Source organism: Talpa occidentalis, unplaced genomic scaffold (assembly GCF_014898055.3).
Source record: "Talpa occidentalis isolate TD23 unplaced genomic scaffold, MPIMG_talOcc4v2.1 talOcc4.12, whole genome shotgun sequence".
Taxonomy (NCBI): domain Eukaryota; kingdom Metazoa; phylum Chordata; class Mammalia; order Eulipotyphla; family Talpidae; genus Talpa; species Talpa occidentalis.
This window is the reverse complement of record NW_023601212.1, coordinates 89,796,572-89,819,605: the sequence shown is the minus strand read 5'-3', so window position 1 is coordinate 89,819,605 and position 23,034 is coordinate 89,796,572. Positions and strand designations below refer to the sequence as shown.

The 23,034-nt window shown below is 50.3% G+C and overlaps 1 protein-coding gene across 2 annotated transcripts in view; it reads right to left on the bottom strand.

The window, feature by feature from the left end:
* GGA2 (golgi associated, gamma adaptin ear containing, ARF binding protein 2) overlaps positions 1-16,712 on the bottom strand; it is a 30,184-nt gene extending 13,472 nt beyond the window's left edge. The window contains exons 1-8 of one of the 2 annotated variants that reach the window (XM_037507418.2): positions 16,587-16,712; positions 9,229-9,313; positions 8,144-8,219; positions 7,172-7,270; positions 5,581-5,704; positions 4,540-4,643; positions 3,264-3,344; positions 2,677-2,814 (exon numbers count right to left, since the gene is read on the bottom strand). In XM_037507418.2, coding sequence (XP_037363315.1) covers positions 2,677-2,814; positions 3,264-3,344; positions 4,540-4,643; positions 5,581-5,704; positions 7,172-7,270; positions 8,144-8,219; positions 9,229-9,313; positions 16,587-16,686 — 807 coding nt within the window. In that variant the 5' untranslated portion in view covers positions 16,687-16,712. Of the gene's footprint in view, positions 1-2,676; positions 2,815-3,263; positions 3,345-4,539; positions 4,644-5,580; positions 5,705-7,171; positions 7,271-8,143; positions 8,220-9,228; positions 9,314-10,728; positions 10,762-16,586 lie in introns of those variants that run through there. The other variant, XM_037507419.2, reaches the window with a different exon arrangement.
* Between the last annotated feature and the right edge of the window lie 6,322 nt (positions 16,713-23,034).

Here is a 23,034-nt window from a genome sequence, read left to right as displayed (position 1 = left end):
GATGGAAGAATCCACCATCTCGGTGTGCACAGCACTGTCTCTGCAGGACCCCCCAAGCCCCGTGCGGAACAGCTTAACAACAGAAAGACCCCACACGGATGTGTACAACCTCCTGCTGCAACAACTACCGCCCAAACTCCCCACTCAACTGTTTCCTGATGCCAGTTTCCCCTTTGCAGCACTCCCTAGACACCCAGCAGAGGTTCTCCCGGAGCCAAGCCTCATTCCCCTCAATAACATCTGGGAAATCTCATTGTTCTCATCCCGGAAGAGTGCTCCGGACAACTTCCACCTCCATATACACTGAGGAAGAGATAAGGCCCCCATACATCTTAGTTTCCTTCCTTCAAGGGAGTTCAGTAATGAACCTAACACTCTAGGCCCCTCCCACTGACTGCATCCCACATCCCCACCCCGGCTAGTGAAAAGACACATCTGATTGGTACTGCGGGAGAGGCGGCAGAAAGGAGTCCCTTTATTCTTGAGCCAATAAGGATATCTGGCTCTGCTCCCACCTGCCATAAAGAGAGGAGGCCTCAGTGGGGAGACAGTGGTGTGCCAGCACGGGCTATGGTGGAAGGTAAGCCTGCCTGACTTCGTGATTCAGTATTAGAAAGCCACTTGCCAGTGTCTATTTGCCACACTTCCCAAAGTTCTCTTTACCCATTGTAAAGAGGAAGTTTTGTTTCCTGTGCATGGCTCCTATCTGGGAGCTGGTTACCATTTTAGGTGGGGGAAATCTGTGCTGTTTAAAAGTCAAATACACCGACATTCCTGAAGTGCCCTGGAGCAACCTCACCATGAGAGTTCAGCTGTGGAGTGTCCACCTGGCCCGAGCCCACTGACTCTGCTGCTCCTGTGCCTCCAACCACAAAGGAAGGCCAGGACCTTTCTCTTTCGACCATTACCGATCCCATGCACAGCTAACTGACCCGAGTAGATACATAAGCCAAGCTGGCCAAACAAGAGTTTTCTCTCAGGAATTTAAAATTAAGAAAGACACTAGTTTGTTTTCTGCTAACCCTGTTAGCAGAAATGGAAGGACAAGTAAATTAAAGAACCATGTGAAGGCTGGCTTGTGTAGAGGAGCATAAAAGCTAGAATGCAGGGGGATGGGTGGGGCGGGAACAAGGGGAGAAACAAAGACAGAGAGGACAGGGAATCGGCCTGCAGAGGGAGGCAGAAGGCAGAGCACCAAAGAGAGTCTGAGAAAAAGGCCTTCTGGGACATCTACCCACAAGGTGGTGGTTTCTTAGATGCGACACCAAAAGGACCACCAGCCACAGACAAATTAAACTTCAGAATTAAAATCTTTTGCTCAAAAGTCACTGACAGACAGCAAAAAGACAACCCACAGAATAGGAGAAAACTATCTGGAAAGGGAGTTTTTCTAGAGTATATAAAGAACTCTTACAACTAAAAAGCAGAGATAATCAATTAAAAAATGGGCAAAGTACATAGACAGACATTGCTCCTAAGATGATAAGCAAGTGGCAAATAAGCACATGAAAGAAAGCACAGCATAAACCAGCAAAGAAATATAAATCTAAACCAAAGGATACCACTTGCCACCCACAGAATGGCTATTATCTAAAAGACAGATGTAACAAAGTTTGCAGGAAGTGGAGAACTGGTCCCTCATACATTGCTGGTGGAGCTGTAAAATGGTACAATTATTTGGCCAACAGCTTGGCAGTTTTTCAGAAAGGCAAACAGAGTTACCATATAACAGGAGGTGTAACACATACAAGGTGGACAAGCCTTGAAATCATCATGCTAAGAGGAAGCCAGACTCAAAGGCCATGTGTTGCTTAGTTTCACTTATATAAAACATTCTAACGGGCAAATCCACAGAGAGAAAATAGATGAAGGTTGCCAGAGGCTCCAGGGGAAAGGGGTGGGAAGAGGAGAGTGCCTGGATTTCTTTCAAGGGTGATTAATGTGTTCAAGTTAGATAGCAGAGGTGGTTACTTTTCTAATATGTGAATTCTGGATAAAGTGGTTGCAAAAAAAGAAAAAGGATCTCGGAAAATTTGGGAGATGGAGAAGGTGGACCTCTCAGCACTGCTGATAGCAAAATAAGATGATATAAATCCTTTGAAAATAGTTTCTTAAAAAGTGAACTATAGACTTAACTCATGACCTGGGCATTTCTCCAAGAGATATGAAGGTGTGTGCTCAAACAAAATCCAGTACACATTGTTTACAGCAGCTCACTCATCATCACCCAGGCTGGCAACAGCACAGATATCCCTTAGCTGCTGAGGAGACATGTGCTGTGGCAGCGGGCACAATGGGCACTGCTCAGCAGAACAAGGAAAAAACTTGATACATGTGAAAGGAGTGGATCTCTCAAGCTGAGGGGGAGAAGGCAGACCAAAAAAGAAAGAAGGCACACACTGTACCCTGATACTCTACAGATAGATGCAAAAGTCTAGGACATACAAGCTCATCAGAAAGGAGAGTGAGTCAGGGGCTGCTTGGCGGTATAGAGACAGAGATGAAATGGAGGAAAGACCAAGGGCCTGAGGACATTCTGGAGGGTGCGTGACCAGTTTACTACCTTGATTGTGATGATGGCTTTGTGAATATACACATGTCAAACTAGAGCAAATATGCTTTAAATGCATGGAGCTCCTACAAAGTCAATTATACCTGGATTTTTTGTCAGAGTACCTGCAGGGCCTCCTGGTCTGGGGGGGCCTGCCCAGGCCTGCGGTACACGCTCAGCATCTCCTGAAGCACCTTCACATGGCTGCGCACTTCCTCCACAGCACTGACCCTCTTGGACACCTTCTCTGACTTTTCTTGTTCCTTTTGGGAAAAAGGAAAGGATGGAACGAGGGAGGTGCGAAGAGCTCAGAGAAGTCACTAAGCCTGTGCAGAGGGTGAGGGCTCAATACCCAGAATTCTGGGAAAGGCAATGCAGTGTGAGTACTCGGGGGCCTGCTAATTCATACCCCAGCCTCAATCTCCCTGAAAAACAAGATTCCCGAACCCAGACTCTGTCCACACCAATACCAGTCATTGGGACAGCAGCTGGGGTGGCTGAAGTGCTTTGAGCTCCTAGAAGTACACTTAGATTCTACTTCTAGTCACAGCCCAGGTGCCCACCAAGGAGCAGCATGTTCATCCCCAGCACAGGGCTAGACAACTGTCCCTTCCCCCAGCCAGGTGTTGATCCACACCCGTAAGCACATCCTCAGACATCGTGCAGCCCCGTCAATTGCCAGTTCTAAAAAGCCCACCAGAAACTTGCCCACCTCCTTGACCAAAGTCTTGATCAGCTGGTTCGCAGCCTGAAGATCCTCAGGGTGGTTGCTCTTCAAAAGCCTGGTCAGAAGCTGAAGGGTCAATGGGAAGAGCAGAGAACTGATTCCTCCGCCATGTGGCCCAGAGCAGCAGCATCACAATAGGAGAATCACACTAATAATTAACAGCTCACATACTTTAGACGCATCATCCTACCACCATACCCTCACAGGGCACTACAATGCAGGTGTCAGGACTCTCCCCGTCCGCCAACCACTAGGTTGGAGGTGAAGGATTATAGGCCCCAGGGCACTTTTAGCAAAGTCTAGAGACAATTTTTTCAGGTTGTCACAATTGGGAGTACTCCTGGCATCTAGAGGGTGCAGGTCAGGAATACTGTAAACATCCCACAATGGACAGGACAGCACCCACAGAGAACATCCACAATACTGAGGCTATCCTGCACCAGGCTCTCTATGATGACCCTGTTCACTTCATGCCCAATCCTGGCAGGAGGCAGGAACAGAGGAGTCGCTGATCAGTACGGCACCCGCAGGAGAGGAGCTGGAGAAGAAGGCAGCTCAGAAAATGGAAGAGCCCTGCCTGCTCTGCCTACAGGGACCCTAGGGTCACTGAGCACTAGGTCCGTGGGAAGGGCACAGGCGAGAGGCAAAGCTGGAAGGCAGAGGAGACCTAGGAGACACATGCATGGCCTGGAGCTTTCTTGGACCACCTTCCCAGGCATGGTGAAGGTCAGGAAGAGGGTGACAGACAGCACTGCTGTAGCTGGTGCTCAGGGCCCACCCTGTTCAGAGGCACTTATGAGGAGCCCTGAATCCTGGCCTCAGTTTGACCATTTTCCTTTCCCCTTTCCTCACCTCACTGGAAAGTCAGAGGAACAACGTTTCTGGGAGAAAGCAGTGGAAGGCAAACAGGTAGACCCTGCCTTACTGGCACTAAATCAGATCTGAGCCCAGACACAACCAATTCTTTCCTCACCACCGTTGTCCCCCAATCCCAGACATCAATAGATACGATCACTGTCCACGCTCCCCACTTGGGGTATCTTTTAGGCCTTCTTTCCTCAAGGACACTCACGCAGCTGCGAGGGGGTGCATTTGGTATCCACCCACCTATGGAGAACATGTCTAGACACCAGACCACCTCACTCATAAGGACTGCTCCAGGAAGGACTCCCCACTGCAGTTCAGAGGTCAGGGGACATTTTGGGAGAATCCAAAAAAAGAAAGGTCTGATCAGACTCCAGGTGAGGGAGGCGCTCCTTACCTTTGACTTTTCTTCATCAGCATCAAAGATGGAGCTCTTGGGCCAGGGAGAAGGTGGGGGCAAGATCTTATCCATGGGGAGTTTAGGGTCTTGCTTTATGATTCCTAAAACATGATTCATGAGGTTAGGGTACCGATAAGGGTATGTGCTAGTGTCAGCAAGATGCAGTATAAAGTCTGTTTCCTGAGCCTATGGGGAAAAACACCATCAACAACCTTAAAAGGAATTCCCCCAGAAGTGAGCCGCCCTCAGGAGAACCCAAGAACCAGCCAAAGACAGGGATATCAGAGCTAACTAGGCAGAACAGCCCAAGGGCTGGCAGTCACTGAGCCTTACACCATTAAAAACGCTGTTCATTTCATGCAGGTATGTAACGAGGACCCAGAAATTACTGTTGGATTCCTGATAGTCGTAGAAACATTAAGTGGGCACCTGTGATAGCAAAAACAAGCCACCCTGAATCTAGGTTCCCTCCCTACAGGGCCCGGGAGATGGGACATGGCCTCCGGGACACAGGATAGAGGCAGCGAGAGTGTGAGTCCAACCCTGACAACACTGCACAACCTTCATGGCAACACACAACTTTTCTTGATTCTATCATAAAGCTGAGCTCACAGGGCAACAACCAATTAATCTGAAACCTAAGGAGAGAGGGGCCTCCACGGAGAGAGGAGAGGTTACACCAGCACAATAAGCCAGCCAGCCAGCACCGGGCGACAACCACCTCCTGTTACAAAAGGCAATGGAATCAGACCCTCTCTAAGGTACAGGGCAAAGGAAGACCCAAAACTAAGAGTGGAACAGATTTTGGGGGGGAGGGGGGAACCTCTAGCAAGTATTTCCCACCTGAAATACTAGCTAACACTAGAAGAGTTAGAAATCTGTGTTGTGAGGAGAACCACAGCAGAACAATCTCCAAACCAGCCTAACTCCTGCCCACCAGAAGGAAAGGTCTGCCCATGCGAGGGACTAAAACTGTCTGTCCTCCTCGGGAACTTGCAACGCACAGCTGGCAGCACGAGGGCTAGCTATGGGCCAGACCTTGTTTCTTCAGCATCTGATAAGCATCCCGGATCTTGATATCTTCTGGAAACCAGACTGTCCAACTAAAAAGTATTTCAATGACTCTTCCTTTAACTTTTTCTGTGGTCCAGGACCCGAGGTACTGAAAATTAAAAGGAAGGAGAATTAGAGCAGGAAGGAACTTGGCGGAGCAGCCACTCCCAATAAAGAGCCGGCTGCCGAGGCCTGAAATGAGCTGCCCAGGGCTGGTTAAGAGCTGAGGCACAACTAGAGGCCAACTTTTCTGAAGCCCAACCCCAGGGCTCTGAGTTCCAAGGAGTCAACCCTTAAAACTTTTTTTGTTCTTAAAGCCCACATATACGGGCCAGGTCAGAGCCACTGGGGACACTCATTTTTTGACTGGAGCAAGTTCAGAACAATAAAATGTATTTGATCTTCGTGCCCACTCCTGACACTGAGTTTTAAATACCCTTAGAATTTCCCAAGTGACAGGAATGCCTTTCGTTACTCACAGTCCCTCTCCCCGCCACCCAGACATCCCAGAGTCTATGCCAGCCACTCCTCAGCCTCAAGGGAGGGGCTGGCCACTCCAGAAAGATCAGTCACAAGATCAGAGGACCAGAACAACCAGCCGCATCCTGACCCGGGAGAGGAGGGGGCTGGAGACAATTAGCAGGCCTGCCCGGGCTGAGGAGGGAGATAGTGGTTTGCAGGCTGGGGGCAGGGGCACAAGTGGACACAAGGCCAGTGATTTTATCTTCATACCTACATAGTGGAACTCTAGATAAAAACTCTGAAACAATGGGTTCAGAAGGCTTCCTGTTTGAACACGGATGTGCTAGGAGGGTGGTATGCCCAGGTTCCACAAGGAGAGGGCACAGAAGCTCTGCTCCCTTCTGACCCCCAAGACCTTGCACTATGTTTCTCTCCATTTATGTCTCTTAGGATAAAGGATAATAGTTGAGTACAGTGCTGTCGTGAGTTCTGTCTTTCCAGTGAATTATGGAATCTGGGTGGAGATCATGGGAACCTCCAAGTTAATGCAAGTAGCTGGGGGATGCCTGAGACCCATGGTTAGGGTCTGAAGGAGGTGTGGTCTATGTAGGACTGAGCCCCTTGTTAATTCTGGGGAGATGGTGTCAGAACTGAGTTGAATTACATCAGAGGACACATAACTGTAATCAGAGAACTGTTGCTGAGAAGCAGCAAGGAAAGGCCCCATCGATGTGAGGCCTGAAACGGGCCAGGAAGAAAGGTGCAGGGGACAAGGAGTAGGTGATGTGACACCTAAAGGCATACCTGGTACTCTCTTGCCATCTCTACCAGGAAAATTGCATCTACAAGTTGGGGATCCCCCCACCCCCAGCCAGAAACCCCCACCCACAAGGCCATCTTTAAAGGGAGAACTGGAGAAGGCTGACACTCCCAGGGCAGGGACCAGCTGATGAGCAAGGCGGTTGCCCTGAGTCTTAGAGAGGCCCTTCCCTCCCAGCAGAGAGGTGGGCAGGGCCTGGCGTGAGCCGGCCTACCTGGGCACTGAAGAGGGAAACAGGAGCCTACAGTTGGGGGCAGGTGAGTACATGAGCAGGGCCAAGTCCCGGGCACTCACCTTTGGGGACAACACTTTGATCAGCTCATTCAGGAAGCGGAATTTAGCTACCTCGCTGTGGAACTTCTCTCCACAGTGGCTCACGCACATCTCCAGCACCTGCACAAACATGACCCCACGGGGAGGAGAAAGGCATGGGCTCCAGGGCTCATCTCAGATCCCATGAGCATCTGCTGGAACCATAGTTGGTGTTTCTTCAAGACTTTGAGGACACGAAGTTTTAGAGAAAGGGTGACATTTTCAGATTAAGAAAAAATGTCACCTGCTTGACTTTGCTGCATCTGTCAACCAGCAAACAGCGTAGTGTGCTGTGTACCCTGAGGTCACCCCCCAACCCCTGTAAGGAGACCCTTGGAACAGAGTCACTTCCTCCTCCCAAGCAGCAATTTGATACGCAGCATTCAAGAAGTGCTGCGCCCAGGGGCCCTGCAGCACTCAAGTGGCAGGCTGGCTGTGGACACATTTGCCTTGGTCCACACTGCTGTTTCACACTTCAAACAAGTCACCGACACTAAAAATTCAGAGACGGCATGTCAAAATCTGGATTTCTGGTTTCTCTTTTAAACAAGGAAGTTCTAGCAACACTGGGTCATGCTCACGTCTGCCAACAGTCATCTGTCCCGTCTCCCGCTGCCTTCTCCAGACTGCACATGTGTGCTCCAAGATTTTGGTCCCTCCCCCCAGCAGCTCACTCTTTTATGTGACCAATCTGGCCCTGTGGGCACTTGAACTTGCCAGGCACACTCTAAGAAGGGTAAAAGAAAATAAACCTTTCCTTCCTTCTCCCAAAGCAGGCTCAACACAGCCCTCCAGACACAGACCTCAGATGGGGCAATCTGAGCCCAGAGCTGCCTACCGGCCTCCTTCCCCAGGCCAGTGAAGAACTCTCCATCCCACCCAGTGGGGCCTAGCACCACACCCTCTCTAGCGCCAGGACCGGACAGCTCAGGCTAAGAAACTAACGAAACTCACCATTAAGCCATAGAGGGCTTCCTTCTCTTGTGGAGACTGGATCTTGTGGGCCAGCAGCCAGGGCGCATGTGTTGGGCTATGGGAAAATAAAGAGACCTGAACCCAAGGGGAAAAGAAAAACTAACCAATCTGGCTAAATCTGCTGGGCCAAGTTGCCTGTTGCCCAGGAGCCTGGGTCCCAAAGCCAAGGCAGTGTCTCCATGCACAGCCTGCGCGTGAGGCTCTGACGGAGGCTGACTCCGAGGCACTCTTCTTGCAGCTACGGCAGCGCAGACTTCTTTTTGCCCGGGCCACATCATCCTCCCCAAGACAACTCACCAGAAGGCCCCAATGTGAGCCGGTGGTGAACAACACAGACCCCGCCTGTCATATGACACATGTTCAGTGAACTTTGTAGTCAACCTTCTAGCCCATTTCAAAATGCCGATAACTGAGCCACATGTAAGCACCTGGATGACTGACTTGACTCTTCAATTGCTAACCTGATGCTCTAGATGTGGTGGAAGGTGGGCCTTGTGCTTTATTTTTTTTAAAGATTTGTTTATGCATACAAGAAGTGGGGTGCAGGCTAGAGGTGCAGGGGGTGAGAGGATTCACCAGAGACAGCATGGGGAGAACAGGCAGATCTACTGAAATAGGGGATCTACTGAAATACACTGCGGACGAGACAGGAGAGGTCTGCTGTGCCACATGGGTCACCTCCCTGGCTGGGGATAGCTTCAGAGTGCTGGCACTTAACCCCCTGCATCACCAGGGAGCCCCAAAAGGTTACATTTAAATGATGGAAAATGTACCAGTCTCCTTCACATTGCTATGCATTCTCTCCAGAACATTCAGGTCTCCTCAGCATTGATGTTGTATAACATTAGCCACTCATAATTGCCAGTTATAAACCAACTGTTCTGTTTAAAAAAAAAAAAAAAAAACAACCCACAGGAGTCCTATTTCTAGAAAAATAACATTCTCAGTGCATAATGGAAGGGGGTGGGGAAGGAAAGGAAGTCTAACTGTCAGCCCCAAGAAGCAAAAGCTTGCCCTGAGCTGAGGCATCTCTGGGACAAGCGTGTGTGGGATGGACACCTTACCCATTGGGATCAGTATTCACTTGCTCGCAGAAATTCTGGATAGCTGACCAGTCCTGTTCTGGCATGCTTGGGTCTGTGGCTTTATCTGCCAAGGAAATAAAAAAATTAAGGAAAGTTGTAAGGGAAAAAGAGAACTATCTCACTACAAAAAGCCTGACAGTCAAGGGCCATGCCATCACCTCTCTCGGAGATGAGACCTGGGGGACACAGGTGATCAGGACAGGGACCAGTGCCCCTCCGGTTCACCACCAGCAGGCAGGCCTGTTTCTCATGCACAGGTCAAGCCACGGGGGCCTTCTTCAAGCCCCAAACCAGACTCCTGCTCTCTGCCCTGCATGAGCACAGTATCTGAGAGGCTAACCAAGTTTCTTAGCTTGGAAGCCTGTAACAGGAAGACCAGAACATACTAGGAGACTCTGAAGTGGCTCTACTTATGTATCCCAACATCTTCTCAAAAGTGATACCCCTAATTCTAAGGCTTGGCTTACTGATTCCTCTCTGACCAGCCAGTATAAGAAGCTTTCCCAAGTGATAAGAGGACCCTCCTCGCATTCACACCTCAAAATGTAGCTCCTTTCTATAACTTTAGGCAACTCCAGGGACTCCAGATCCAATCACGATAAGAGTCTCCCCTACCAGAATTGTATTTGGATAAAATCTGCAGATACTGAGTATCAAAGGCAACAGGGCACAGCCAGGGGCAGGAGACGCTTGGAGAAAGGGGACTATCGGGGGGCCTATCATGAGCCCAGGCCTGCTGAGGGAAGGGGCGCTCCTCCACCTTCCTGGAATTAGGGGTTGTAGGGATCTTTCCTGGTGCTTCAGTCCAGAATGCTCATCCAGCAACCCAACAAGGATGCCACAAGCCGGGCCCAGGCCCAGGAATCCGGCCATGGCCGCCTCTCCATCCTGTCCTTTCATCACCCGGCTCTCTCCCCACTGCGGCGCACCCTGGCCGGCCCTCCTCACAATGAAATATTTTACTGCTCCTGACAGAGCAGCTCTCTCAAGCTCTGCAATTAAACTGATTCTCAAGGTCATAGCTCTGATGTCACTATTCCCCCAGCCAGAATGTTCACTCCTCTCTTCTCCACATCTCATCCATTCTTCACAGCCAGTGGAATTCTCAGCTCCTCCCCGCACTGCTCCAGCCCTTCCCACTCTCCTCCCTCCTGATGCCTTAAGACTCTACAGTCAGCCAGAGTTGAACTTCTCCTGGCTGCAGCCACACCACGCCACGCCGCGGAAGTCATGTGTCTCCCAGGTCAACAATGAGATTCGAAGGAGGACAATCACCCATCTTCCCACCTACCAACTTCATTCCAAGGTGACAAAGGAGAGCAAAGGAACAATATCATCAGTTCCCAGACACCTCTCTCCTTTTCCTAAGCGCTTTCCCGACGGAAGCCTACACACCCCTCCTCCCGGGTCAATGCCTTTCCTCACAGACACGCGCTTGAGCTTTTCATCTCCCGCCCTAGAGCACAGACGTCCTTCTACCTGCCCGCACCCCGTGAAGGGGATCTCCAACGCCAACCCTTGCAAATGCTGCCTTTATTAGGCAAATACATGGCAGCCTGTTATCTGGCCCGCCAAATGCCAGCTAAATAAACCGGCTCGGTGCCTGGGCCTCCCAGTGGCCTGGTGGGGCTGCGACAGGCACGCGGAGCAGACGCATCCTTGGGTTCTCTGAGCGCGCGTATCAATCCTTCACTATGAAGTAAGGACAACAGTGCCTTCCTCATGGGCTTGTCATGAGATTAAAGGCGTGTCTGAAGAGCTTGGTGAAGCAGCAAACACTAAGTAACCATAAAGGATGGCTAGTGTTACCATGTATTACAACGCACAGTCCCCACCTCTTAATTCAAAAATAGGTACCCCTCTTATATTCCCCAAAGTGCCTTCCCCATGAGAATAAAAGAAACACTATGAAATAAATTTAAAGCAGTGACTCTCAGGAATTCTGATTAAGGGGATCTGACTCATCTAAGAGAATTCTTCACCCTTTAAGTTGACGAAGTTGCAGTCTAAGACTGACACCTGAAAGGCAGTCAGACTTCAACACAGCTCTTAACATCCAGCCCCTAACATCCCCAGCCCACCAAGTGAAGAAGTATTGACAGGTACCAGTTTTTTCAAAGAAAGGAAGAAATAAACCTGCCAGTTAAGCCACATTCCAAACCCCTCACCAAGGCCAAGCAGCAAAAAGATCTATAAAGCGTATGATCATTTTTTATTTGCTAAATTGTGTAATCTTATATGAGGAGTCATTCAAAGTTCATTATAGCCCCCCCAAAAAGGCAATAGTAACAGCTAGCTTTTTTGTTTTTAAAAGAACTTACTGTGGTCAGACATCTTGCCGCATCCCTTCCCCTTGAGTCCTCAGAACAACGGAGGCTGGCACTATGATCTTACATTTTACAGACAAGAAACTCGCCCACCCACAAAGCTAGAAAATGACCAAAACAAAAACTCAGTCCTGCCGGGCCCTGAGGGAAAAAACATTTCTCAGGGCCAAGTCTTTACCACCTTGACAAAGGCAGGGCCTCTTTTGGTGACTCTGACTTTCTTGTCACTAACTTAACAGCTCCCTGAGGCAGGAAAATGGTCTGTCTCCATCTTCACTTGCTCCAGCACAGCACAGGTCTCCACTGAATGAATGAATGAATAAATGAATGACGTCATTTTTTTTGCTAGAGTTTGGCCAGTTGGCCGAACACGCTTCTGACACCAGGAGGGGGTTGTTCCAGTTCTGAAACAACTGGGTCTCCAGACACCTAATCTTCACCTGCCCAGCTACCTCAGAGGCCTTGAGCAGTCCCAGAGAAAAGGACCCCCAAAGGACCAACAGCTGGGTGTGACAGGCCATCTCCCCAAGGAGAAGACAGAGGCCTGACAGGGCATGACTGGGGAGACCCAACGACCCTTGCTTTACTTTTGGTGACCATCACAGCCCCATCAGGGGTGGAAGGCCTACCCAGACACCGAGGTGGTTTATGTAGTTGGCACTAGGCAGGACAGTTAACAGCTGCCATATATTTGCCTAATAAAAGCAGTGTTTGCATGCATTTTAAGCTTGTCCAGAGAGGCATTTAGATAACAGCTGAGCCTCCAGCTGAGTGAAAGGACTCCTCCACAAGAGACTAATTCAGAAGTCAAATCATCTCACGCTAGCTGCCAACCACCCGGGTCATGGGGGTCATGACTCAGCACTAGGAGCTGCCTGGCTAGTTGGGGAGCCCCCCACAGGCCGGGGGGGGGGGGGGCGGGCACAGGCCTTGGGGAAGCAGTCACTGGAGGGGCATGTGACCTTTCCTCCTTCTACAGCAAGAGGGACACTGACACCCTGCTACTGTCCAGAAACACCCAAATGAGCCAAGCCGAAAGCCCAAGACCACCACTACAAGGGCTCATGCCAGGCTCCTACAGAAAGAAGACACATACCCCTCAGGGAAGCTCAGAGAATATAGAGTGCAATCCAGACCCCCAGATTCCCCAAGGGCATCAAGGTAGGGCTGGAAGACAGGGCAAATCACCTGGGTGTGGATCTGGGTGGTAGCAGAATGGAATTTACTGAGCCCCCCAAACTCACTAAGCTACTACCTCCCGGGCAGCTAGAGTCTACCAGAGCAAGAATCCCAGAGACCAAGGGGACCCAGAGCTATTTTTAATAGCACAGACAGGCAACAACCTAAAGTGCCCCCCAGCTGGGAGCTGGCTGAATAAATGACAGCACCCGCCCAAGAGGCCTACCCCACAAACAGGAAGGAGGCCCCTTCGATGCAGTCATGTGGCCAATGACCAAAATGAACCAGACGGGGAAAGCTGCAGAAAGCACAGAAGCGACTGTTTGTATTCTTAAAGTGTAAGCTTCTGGTAGCGGCTTCCTGATGTGCCTTTGGAAACCACCTTCCCCAATCCTAGGTCCCATGTTTTTCCTTTTTATTCTTTTTCTTTTTTTTTATTTTGGTTAAGCCAGTATGAGTTAGTTTTCTGCCTCTCACAACTAGAAAGACTAACTATAGTTAAAGCTACCATTTACCTCTCACCCACGACTGTTCCAGGTGCCCCTCACAGCCCTCAGAGGCGCATGCCTGTGCCACCGCAGGTCAGACACAGCTGCCTGGTGCTGAGGTAAGAGCTGTCAGTGACCTGAGCACAGGGGTCCTCAGGCCCCTCCATCCCACCTGGACTACACACATTCCTTCAACTATAGCCCCTCCTCGCCATGCCATCAACCCTCCTTCCTTCCATGGCACCTCCTCCCTGCCCCACCCTACCCCCTCCAGAAATATGGTTTAAACCAGAGCTCACCCTCTCCGTCAGGCTGGCGGGGGAATCACACAACCACAGACTCCAAGACACATTTCTGATGTCCCATGAGCACACTGAAGCCCAGAATCAGAGGCACTCATGCAGAAAAGGAGAGGCAAAGTGTGCAGATATCATGTCAAGATAGGGGGTGGGGGGTAACTGCTATCTACCGCAACCAGGGGTCCTACTCAACATCCCGCAGTGCACAGGGCAGTCCCCACAACACAGAACTCTCAGGCCCAAAATATCGAGTGAGACTATGCCAAAATCCTGTTCTCAAGTGTCCAGGTAGGCTGCCTTTTGTTTCTCTTACAAGTCATCCCAAACTTCCCCACTTTCCTCAAGCCCGCCTTCCTCTGACCCTAGTGGTGGCAGTGTGATACTGACAAAGGAACCTGCATCATCTTTTTCTCCTTCCCCAGACGCTCAAACAAGAGGCTCACTTCCCCTCTGCGAGGCTGTCAGCCCTTCCTGCTCTTGCCCTGAGCTCCGCAGCACCACAGAACCCCTCCAGGGGCTTGAACTCGGGGCCTAGAACTAGGGAGGGCTAGTTCCCCAGAGGAAGAGCAGCACAGACTGGGACTCAGAGTCACGCTCCCCTTTTCAAATCTCCTCACACCTGAATTCTGTGGCAACCTTCTCCCCTCCATTCACTAATGCCTTTTTTAAAAAAAAAGGGAGGGCGGTAGCTGGTGGCCAGTGCTACAACCTCCCCACAGGTTCTTTCTATCAGAACCTACACCAGACAAATTCTATATATTTTTTTAAAAGATTTATTTTATTTAGGCATACAGAGCTGGGGTGTAGGCCAGAGGTGTGTTTGGGGTAGGGGGGGAGGGATGGTAGTGAGAGGATTCACCAGAGACAGAGTGGGGAGCAGAACAGACAGATATACTGAAACACACTGCTGAGGGGAGCAGCGGGTGAGACAGGAGAGGCAGGAGAGGTCTGCTATGCCATGTGGGTCACCTCCCTGGCTGGGGAGAGCTTCATAGTGCTGAGACTTAACCCCTTGTGCCACCAGGGAGGCCCCCCAAATTCTATATTTCAAAGTAGTTGTTAACTTTTAAGATCTCAGATTTCACATAAAAATAGAAGTTTTAGCCCTACCTGAAAAACCATTAGATCCCACCACTTTGGGGCCACAAGGGTCCAAAACAGCTGGGACTAAAGAAGCCCCTTCTTGGAGCAGCCACCTTTCCCGTGAGTCTCCTCCGTGAGCCAGCCGCTAGCCGATCTCTAGGCCAGCCCTGGACCTTTTTTTTTTTTGCCACTGCAACCAAGCCTACAGCTCTCCATGGCCTCCTAATCTGTCCCCAGCATTTAACTAAAAAAATCTCAGTAACCTTTTAGTTACCAAATTCAGATCCCCCTTCTCCTTTGTCATCCTACTCCGCCTTTTGCTAGCAAACCTACTTACCAACTACACCCCTCCTTTGTCTGTGACTCCTTCTCCCTGCCTTCATCCTTCGTCTGCTCTGTCTTCAGGCGGCTTTTCCCAACTGCTTCTTAAATGTTGCACGCCTCCATCTCCATACCTCTGCTCTCCTCAACATACACTGTCAGCCCTGGACAACCTGGACAACCTCACCGCCGCTGATTTGAAGACTCTCAAGCCGACTTCCAGCTCTTGCCCTCTCGAAAGCCAACCAAATACCTAGTGTCTCCTTCTGACTATGCCATAAGTACCTCAAACTCCATAACCCCACTGCCCTTCCTTCCTAAATCAGCTCCTCCTCACAGGTGAGGCGTCTGTTACCAAACCAGACCTGAACCTGAACCCCAGAATCCATCCTAGATCCTCCCTCCCCCATCTCTTGCCTCCACTCCAATACACCAAGGCTGTTGACTCATTACTTCTGCTATCCATCCCCACTCCCTCTGTCTCACCTCAGTCTCTAAACACTATGAACAGCTTCTCTGCTCCCCCTGCCGCACTGTCACCTGCCAACCTTTTCACTTCCATGGGGCTGCAGAGGATGCTTTTTTAACAGGTGAACTGAACTAGAGATCAGTCTGCTGCTGAAACACCAACACTCCCCCAAATCACAGAAATAAAATTCAAACATTTCTGCAGCATCCAAGATGTTTGAAGGCCTCGCCCCAAATGTGCCTCCTCCCCTGACCCTTTTCTCTTCAGACTTTGCACGATGTCACTAAGGACCTCCTTGCTCCCTCCACACTCTGTCCCCCCAGCTTTTGCGCATGGAGTTTCCTGTGGCTGAAATGTTGTCCCCTCCGTGGTCCGCTCAAATGTTTCCTCCGCTGTGCCAATCCTCAGGGAAATACACCAACTCCCACCACCACGCTTGAAACGCATGCCTCGCCCCGAACTTCTGTTCACCCTACAAAGTGCCGTTATTGTTGACTTGTACCCCCCAAGCACTGCCTTTGCGAGCGAGGCCCTGTGTCACGCATGTCCGCGCTCCCAGCACCCTGCAGAGCCTGACGCAAGGAGCCAGGTCGCTGTCCTGGCACGGCAGGGACACCTCCCCGGGGCCTGCCAGGAGGCATGTGGGAGACGACACACACATATGGGGGGGAGGCATATGGGAGTAAACATGTGCAAAAGCTGTAATTTTTCTTCCACTACCTGTTTGCTAAGTATCACCTGTGTCACCCACTAATTACGCGGGACCTGGCTCGTGCACTTGCAGCGGGTCAAGCCCAGGGCTCGCGGCGAGGCCGAGGCGGGCAGCCGGATCCGGACCGCTCTCGGCTCGAGAGACTGCAGGAGGCGGCCCCGCGCCCGGCCGAGAGCTTCCTCAGGTGCGAGCCCCCACCTCCGCGAAACGGGCCGAAACGGGCGCCGCCCCCGGGGTCGCGAGGGCCAACAAAGGCTGAGCTCGGCCGGGCGCCGCGCGGGGGCTGCGCCGGCGCCGCGCGAGTGACGTCTCGGGCCCGCGACCCCCGGGCGAGGGGGCGGCGGGACCCGGTGCGTGCGCGGCGCGCGCCAGGGGCTTCCCCCCACACCCCCCGCGCGCCCCTCCCCGCCGCGGCGCGCGAGCCAGGCCGGGGCCTCACGTGCGGCGCCCGCTACTCACTGAGCCACCGCTCCAGCGCCGCCGCCGGCCCCGCGCGCCCCTCGGCCGCCTCGGCCCCCGCCGCCGCCCCGGCCCCCGCCGCCACCGCCGTCGCCGCCATGGCCCGGCCTCAGCCGCCGCCGCCCGGCGCGCTCCGGGGATGCCGACGCGGCAGCCGCGGGCCGGCACGTGACGGGGCGGGGCCTCCTCGGACCACGCCCACCGCAGGCCCCGCCCCCGGGCGGGCCGCCGCCTCCCGCGACCCCTACCCTGGCCCCAGGGCCCTGCAGACGCCCCCGGGTCGGGGCCGCCGGGTCCCGCACCTCGAAACTACGCTGACCAGATGGAATGCAGGGAAACTACACTGGCCAGATGGAATGCAGGACGTGAGCCGCTTGAGTAACACATTTCATTTATTGGTACTTTTTTTTTTAAGATTTATTTATTTATGCATACAAGAGCTGGGATACAGGCCAGAGGTGTGGGGGGTGACAGGATTCACCAGAGACAGAGTGGGGAGCAGAAAAGGGAGATCGAGGGAAAGACACTGCTGAGGAGAGCAGCGGGCGAGTCAGGAGAGGCCTGCCGCGCCATGTGGGTAGCTCCCTGGCCGGGGATTGAACTTGTGCTGCAGAGGCTGCCCATATCCTCATAGGTTGTGTCTTAACCCCTTGCGCCACCAGGGAGGCCCCTATTGGTACTATTTTTATGCAGGAGGGTTTGCCCCAAACCCTTTCTCTAAAATGACACGCCCACCTGGCCTCCCTCCACGCTGCGATTTATTTTCTCCATAACGCACTACACCATCCGTGTACTAGATATTTACTGGTTTATTTTGTTGAATAATTGCCCCCTAAAAAAAGGTCGCGATTCTCCCATATTGTGACACAAATACGTGTTAAATATTTTATTTAATTCCTTAATTAAATGAGAGAAGCAAGCAGATGTTATAACCAGTTAAAAAGAGCAATCAAAAACGGACAAATATTTTCAGAATATAGAGAAAACAAAGAGTCAGGAAAAGACAACACTGGAAAGCTGACCATAGATAGATCTGGGGCATACATCAGGGGAGGAGACGGGAAAGGGAATACAACAGGGAAGGGAAGAGCACAGGGGGCTATGGTGATGGTGCATGGGTGCTGTGGTGTGGGAGAGCTCTGGGGACTGCATCCGAGGGGAGAAACCAAATACTGTACAAAAATGAACAATGATGTAAGAAAACATTTTTTTAAAGGACAAATTTATGTTGCAACAGAGCAATGTTGGGAGGAATGTACAAAGGGATACAAAAGGAGCTATTCTACCATTAGGGAGGGTTGTCCATGCAGCAGACAGGATTAAGTCGAGTGTCTACAGGCAAGAATGTATCTGATATCCACAGATAACGGCTGTGTCTGTAGATCTGGTTACCCACAACTTGTAGAGCACAGCTGAGACAATGAGGGCTAAAACCAGAAGGGTGTGCTGGCAAGATAATGTATAATTTTCCACCGAAACACAAGTTCCTCTATGCTCCATTACCTATCTTACCCCATTAAGCAGAGACTTTGATTTCACACTTCTGTTTTCCCAGTACCTAGAATAGTGCCTGGCACACCCATGCCAGGCAGACCTCTCCTGTCTCACCTGCTGCTCCCCTTAGCAGTGTTTTTCAGTCAGTCTGCCTGTTCTGCTCCCCACTCTCTCTGGTGAATCCTCTCATCCTCCTGGACATCTGTCCTGTACCCCAGTTCTTGTATGCATGAATAAATAACTCTTTTTAAAAAAGAGAGAGAGAGAGGAGAGGATTCACCAGAGACAGAGTGGGGAGCAGAACAGACGGATCTACTGAAATCCACTGAGGGGAGCAGTGGGGAGAAAGGAGAGGTCTGCTGCGCCGTGTGGGTCAGCTCCCTGGCCGGGGATCGAACTCAGACCAGCCCCTGGAAACTTAACCCCTGGGCCACCAGGAAAGCCCTTTACGTTAAATCTTTTACAGTCAATAGTTAACATGGGCTGCTAGAACAAAATGCCATAGACTGGGTGAATGACTAACATTTATCTCTCACAGGAGGCTGGGTTCCTGGCAAACCTCTCTTGCTGGTTTACGAAGCATTCCCTTCTTGCTGTGGGATCATAAGAGTGAGATATGAGGGGGAGAAAAAGAGATGGGAGGAAGAAAGGAAGGAGGAAGAGAGAGAGATTCAGCCCTTAAATTATTCAAATGGGGGAAATTTTGCACAGCAATGAAAATGCAGCATTGTCTACAGCACACCTTCTGTATTGTTCCATTTTGGTTCTCTGGGAATTATTTTATATCCCTGTCACCTAAAGATAACCAAAAACAATAGAAAATTATTCTTATTTGTAAACATCTAAATGAATTCTCTCTGGAGAGGAAAGACACATTCCTCTGCCTGGGGAAAAACCAGTTTGCCTGCATTTGCACATTCATTTCAATATTTCTGATGGATAATTGTGTCTGTTCTTTGGCCTCTTCTTTGAGCTCACCAGTTTCTTCATTGTTGTACTATCTCACAGGTTTATTCATTAAGATAAAATCTTACCAGTTTATTAAAGGGTTAGATAAAATCTTAAACACATATCTCTCAAAAATTCCACATATCTAGCAACACAGAATCCAGGTCTCCTCATTGCAAAAAAAAATGCATGGAGATGGATGAATAGAGGCTGTGCCCTCTGGAGGGGGCACCAGCTCCCCTTTTTGCCAAGGACCTGCCATCACCTCTTTAATATTTACGATACCTGACTTGCTTTACTGATCTTGGGGACCTGCATGCATTGAACATTTTGACACATGGAGCAGTGGTTTTCAAACTAACATGTGTCAGAATTACCTGGAAGGCTTATTAACACACAGAATGTAATGCAGATGGCCAACAGGCATATGAAAAATGCCCATCATCACTTCTCAACAGGGAAAAGCAAATCAAAACCACAATGAGATACCACCACACACTGTCTACAAAAAGACCAAAAACAAGTGTAGGTGGGTCTCCCTGGTGGCCTAGGGGTTAAGTCTCAGTGCTATCACCACTGCAGCGTGAGTTCAAGCCCAGCCAGGGAGCTGACCCACATAGCTCAGCCCATGGCTTCGGTCTCACCCACTGCTCCACTAAGCAGTGTATTTCAGTAAAATCTGCCTGTCCAGCTTCTCTGTCCCTGCTGAATCCTCTTACATCCCCTGTGCCTCGGGCTACACCCCAGTTCTCTGCAAATAAAAAAAAAAGTGCTAGTGAGAATGTGGAGAAAAAGGAGCCCTCATACACTGTTGGTGGGAATGAAGACTAGGCCAGCCCCTCTGGAAAACAGTATGGAGGTTTCTCAAAATTTATTAAAATATATTAAATTATAATAAAAATATGACCCAGCAGTCCCACTTCGAGGTGTCTATTCAAAGCATACAAAAACATTTAATCGAAGAGCTATATGCACTCCTATGCTCACTGCTGCACTATTTATAATAGCCAAGTTGTAGAAACAACCCAAGTGCCCAAAAACAGATGAGTAACTTAAGAAGATGTAGTCCATATACACAATGGAATACTACTTTGCTATTAAAAAAACTGAAGTCTTTGGCCTCCCCTGGTGGCGCAGCGGTTGGGTGCTGAGTGCCCACAGCCTCTGCGGTGCCGGTTCAATCCCCAGCCACCGGCAAGGGTCCCACATGGTGCGGACCTCTTCTGCTGTGCCCGCTGCTCCCCACAGCAGTATATTTCCTCAGTCTGCCTGTTCTGTTCCCCACTCTGGCTCTGGTGAATTCTCTCACCCTCCCATGCTTCTGATTGTGCCCGTTGCTTGTATAAATAAATAAATCTTTAAAACAAAACAAACAAAAAAAAAACTGAAGTCTTCCCATTTCAAACACCATAAATGGAACTGGAGGAGATTATGATAAGCAAAGTCAGTCAGATAAGCAAAGGAGAAAGACAAATTTTGGATGATTTTACTTATATGTGGAATGTAATTAAGCAAGACAAGGGAAGAGGGAAAAACAAGCCCTTGGAATCTCACTGCAAAACTTCCACTACCAGATGGGGTAGTGGGTGACAGTTAAGTGGGGGAGGGGACCCAATGGATTGAGGCAAGTAATATCGGTGCTTTGGTGATGGGTGTGGTGTGGTAATGATGGAAGCTTAGAGTAGAAAAATTAGGATGGAAGATTTCCCAGGGACAGAACCTGGGGGATGGAGAGGGATGCTTAACTAGAAGGTAAACCAGCTATGGAAGTTTCCAAAAATCTGAGGTGGGGGCAGAAAAGATGACCAGTTAAAGAACCAACCCAATATGACCCTGGGGCAATAAATGCCACAGTCATTTCATCAAAGAACCTCACATAAAGATACCCTTTGCTCTGACAAAATGCAGCTCTCTGCCCGCCCAGGTATCCCTTTCTCTTCCTCGTAAACCGGCCCTTTCAAAATGCAGAACTTGTCCTTTAAGGCTGCCTGTCTGTGTCTATGCGGGCATCTCTCCTTTTTCTCTTTTCCTTAATAAGCTTGTTGTGTGCTGATGAACAGGAACATCTGCTAAAATCTTTCTCAGAGGAACCCAGAACCCCACACACTGAACCCCATCATCTGAACACATCAGTGACATTGTAAGGGCAGGAGGGGCACCGAGCAGGTTCTTTATGTTTCTATGCAGATGGGGTAAAGGAGGAGTCCTGGAGCCCTCAGTGGCTTTTGCAGGCTTTTATTGGGATTTACCAGGTACACGGCAGGCAGAGGTTCTGGCGGGCCGGGAGGCTGGCAGGCCTCCCAGCCCCCAGCAAGTCTTCACTCTTTCTGGGCTCTCCGGTGTTCTCTCGGCTTCTCTGCTCCTTTCTCAGCTTCTTCTTGCTCTACTTCTGTCTCGGCTTCTGCTGGTGTCCCCATGACGCCACCCTTAAAAGCCCAGTCTTAGCCCAGGTGAATCCCATCTACATAGGCCCACACCCTACTCCAGGTGCCCGCCATCAGGCCTGCATTCAGGACCGTGGGGTTCCGTTATCTATCCTAATGGAGGGAGGGCAGAAAAGCCTGATACTTTTACCTACCCTACAGACATACACCTGATGAGGTGTGAATGTATACCCCTAAAATATACAGTATGGTAATCCAACATCACCCCAATAATAATAAATAAAAATGTCTGCTTAGCATAGAAAACCAGCATGGAATGGAGGGCCTGGCCCACCTGGGTTCTGGTTCAGCAGATCTGGGGTGAGGCCCAAGAATCCGTCTTTCTAATTAGGCTTCAGGAGCTGCTGCTGCTGCAGCTGCTATAGTGACCACAGCTGAGCGCTTAAGGGATAAGTGAGTGGGAAGAAAGTAGTTCAGGTTAGTGCAGTGGTTGGTGTGGGGGTTTTGCCTTCAGACAGAATTAAGAGGCCTTTCTAGGTCCCTTTTTTGTGCTTGGACAGGTCTTCCTGTCCAAGGTCTTCTCTGCCTTTCCATCTCCTTTATGTAGAGTGTGTGGCTGGTTGTCTGTCTCTCCTTTCTGGGCACTTCATAGGCTGTAAATGAAGTTATCAGGCATTTTTCTGCCCTCCCAGCCGCTAGCCTCTATGACCACCACCTGAAGTCTGACCCTCCTCTCAGCTTGTGTGATGCCCAGGGCCAATGGGTGTGGTGAGGGGCACGTGTGCCCAAAGAGCACAGGCATGTGCATGTGTAAATGCTCACACCCGTGCCTAGAGAAGGAGGATAAAGACAGCGGCAGCGGCAGAGCTGAGGATCTCTCTAAGGCAAGACTGTGAGATGAAATGAGAATACCAGAGAAAAAGGCCAGGGGAAAGAGAGAGCAAAGATTCGTGGGGTGCTGGGAGGCTCGATTGCCTGCCTGCCTCCCAGCCCCCCTGGCTGGCCCATGCCTGCCTCTTTGCTGGTCCCGCCACCCTGCCTGGCGTGCCTGTGTACCTGGTTCCCTGCTCCAACACTAAAGGCCTAAAAATCTGTCGACGGCTGCAGGACTCTGCCCAAATGCACAGTGAACCTGGTGTGCATGCTTGCACAACATAGGCACAAAATGATTATAGGTAGAACCAGAATTCTCAGTAACTGCTTCTCTAGCACCAGTTGGGAACTAACTGTACCCTAGTTCCTTCTTTCTCCAGTGTCCTCCCTCTGTTGTCTGTCAAACTACCTCAGGGCTGGGCTGCAAGATTTAGCATATGAAAATACAGGAAGCCCAGTGAAATCTGAATTTCAGTCCAACAGTAAATAATTTCTTGAGATATAATTAACATACAGCTTTAGAAGCAGTTTCAGGGGAACAAACTGATTCACTATTTGTATATGCCACAAAATGATCACTAGAGTAAGTGAACACCCATCATCAGTTATTTTTTCCCTTGTGATGAGAAGTTTTAAGATCTACTCTTAGAAATTTTCCAACACACCAGATAGTATTGTTAACCACAGTCATGGTGCTCTATAGGACACCCCTGGAACTTCTAACTGGAGGTCCGGAACTTTTGACCACC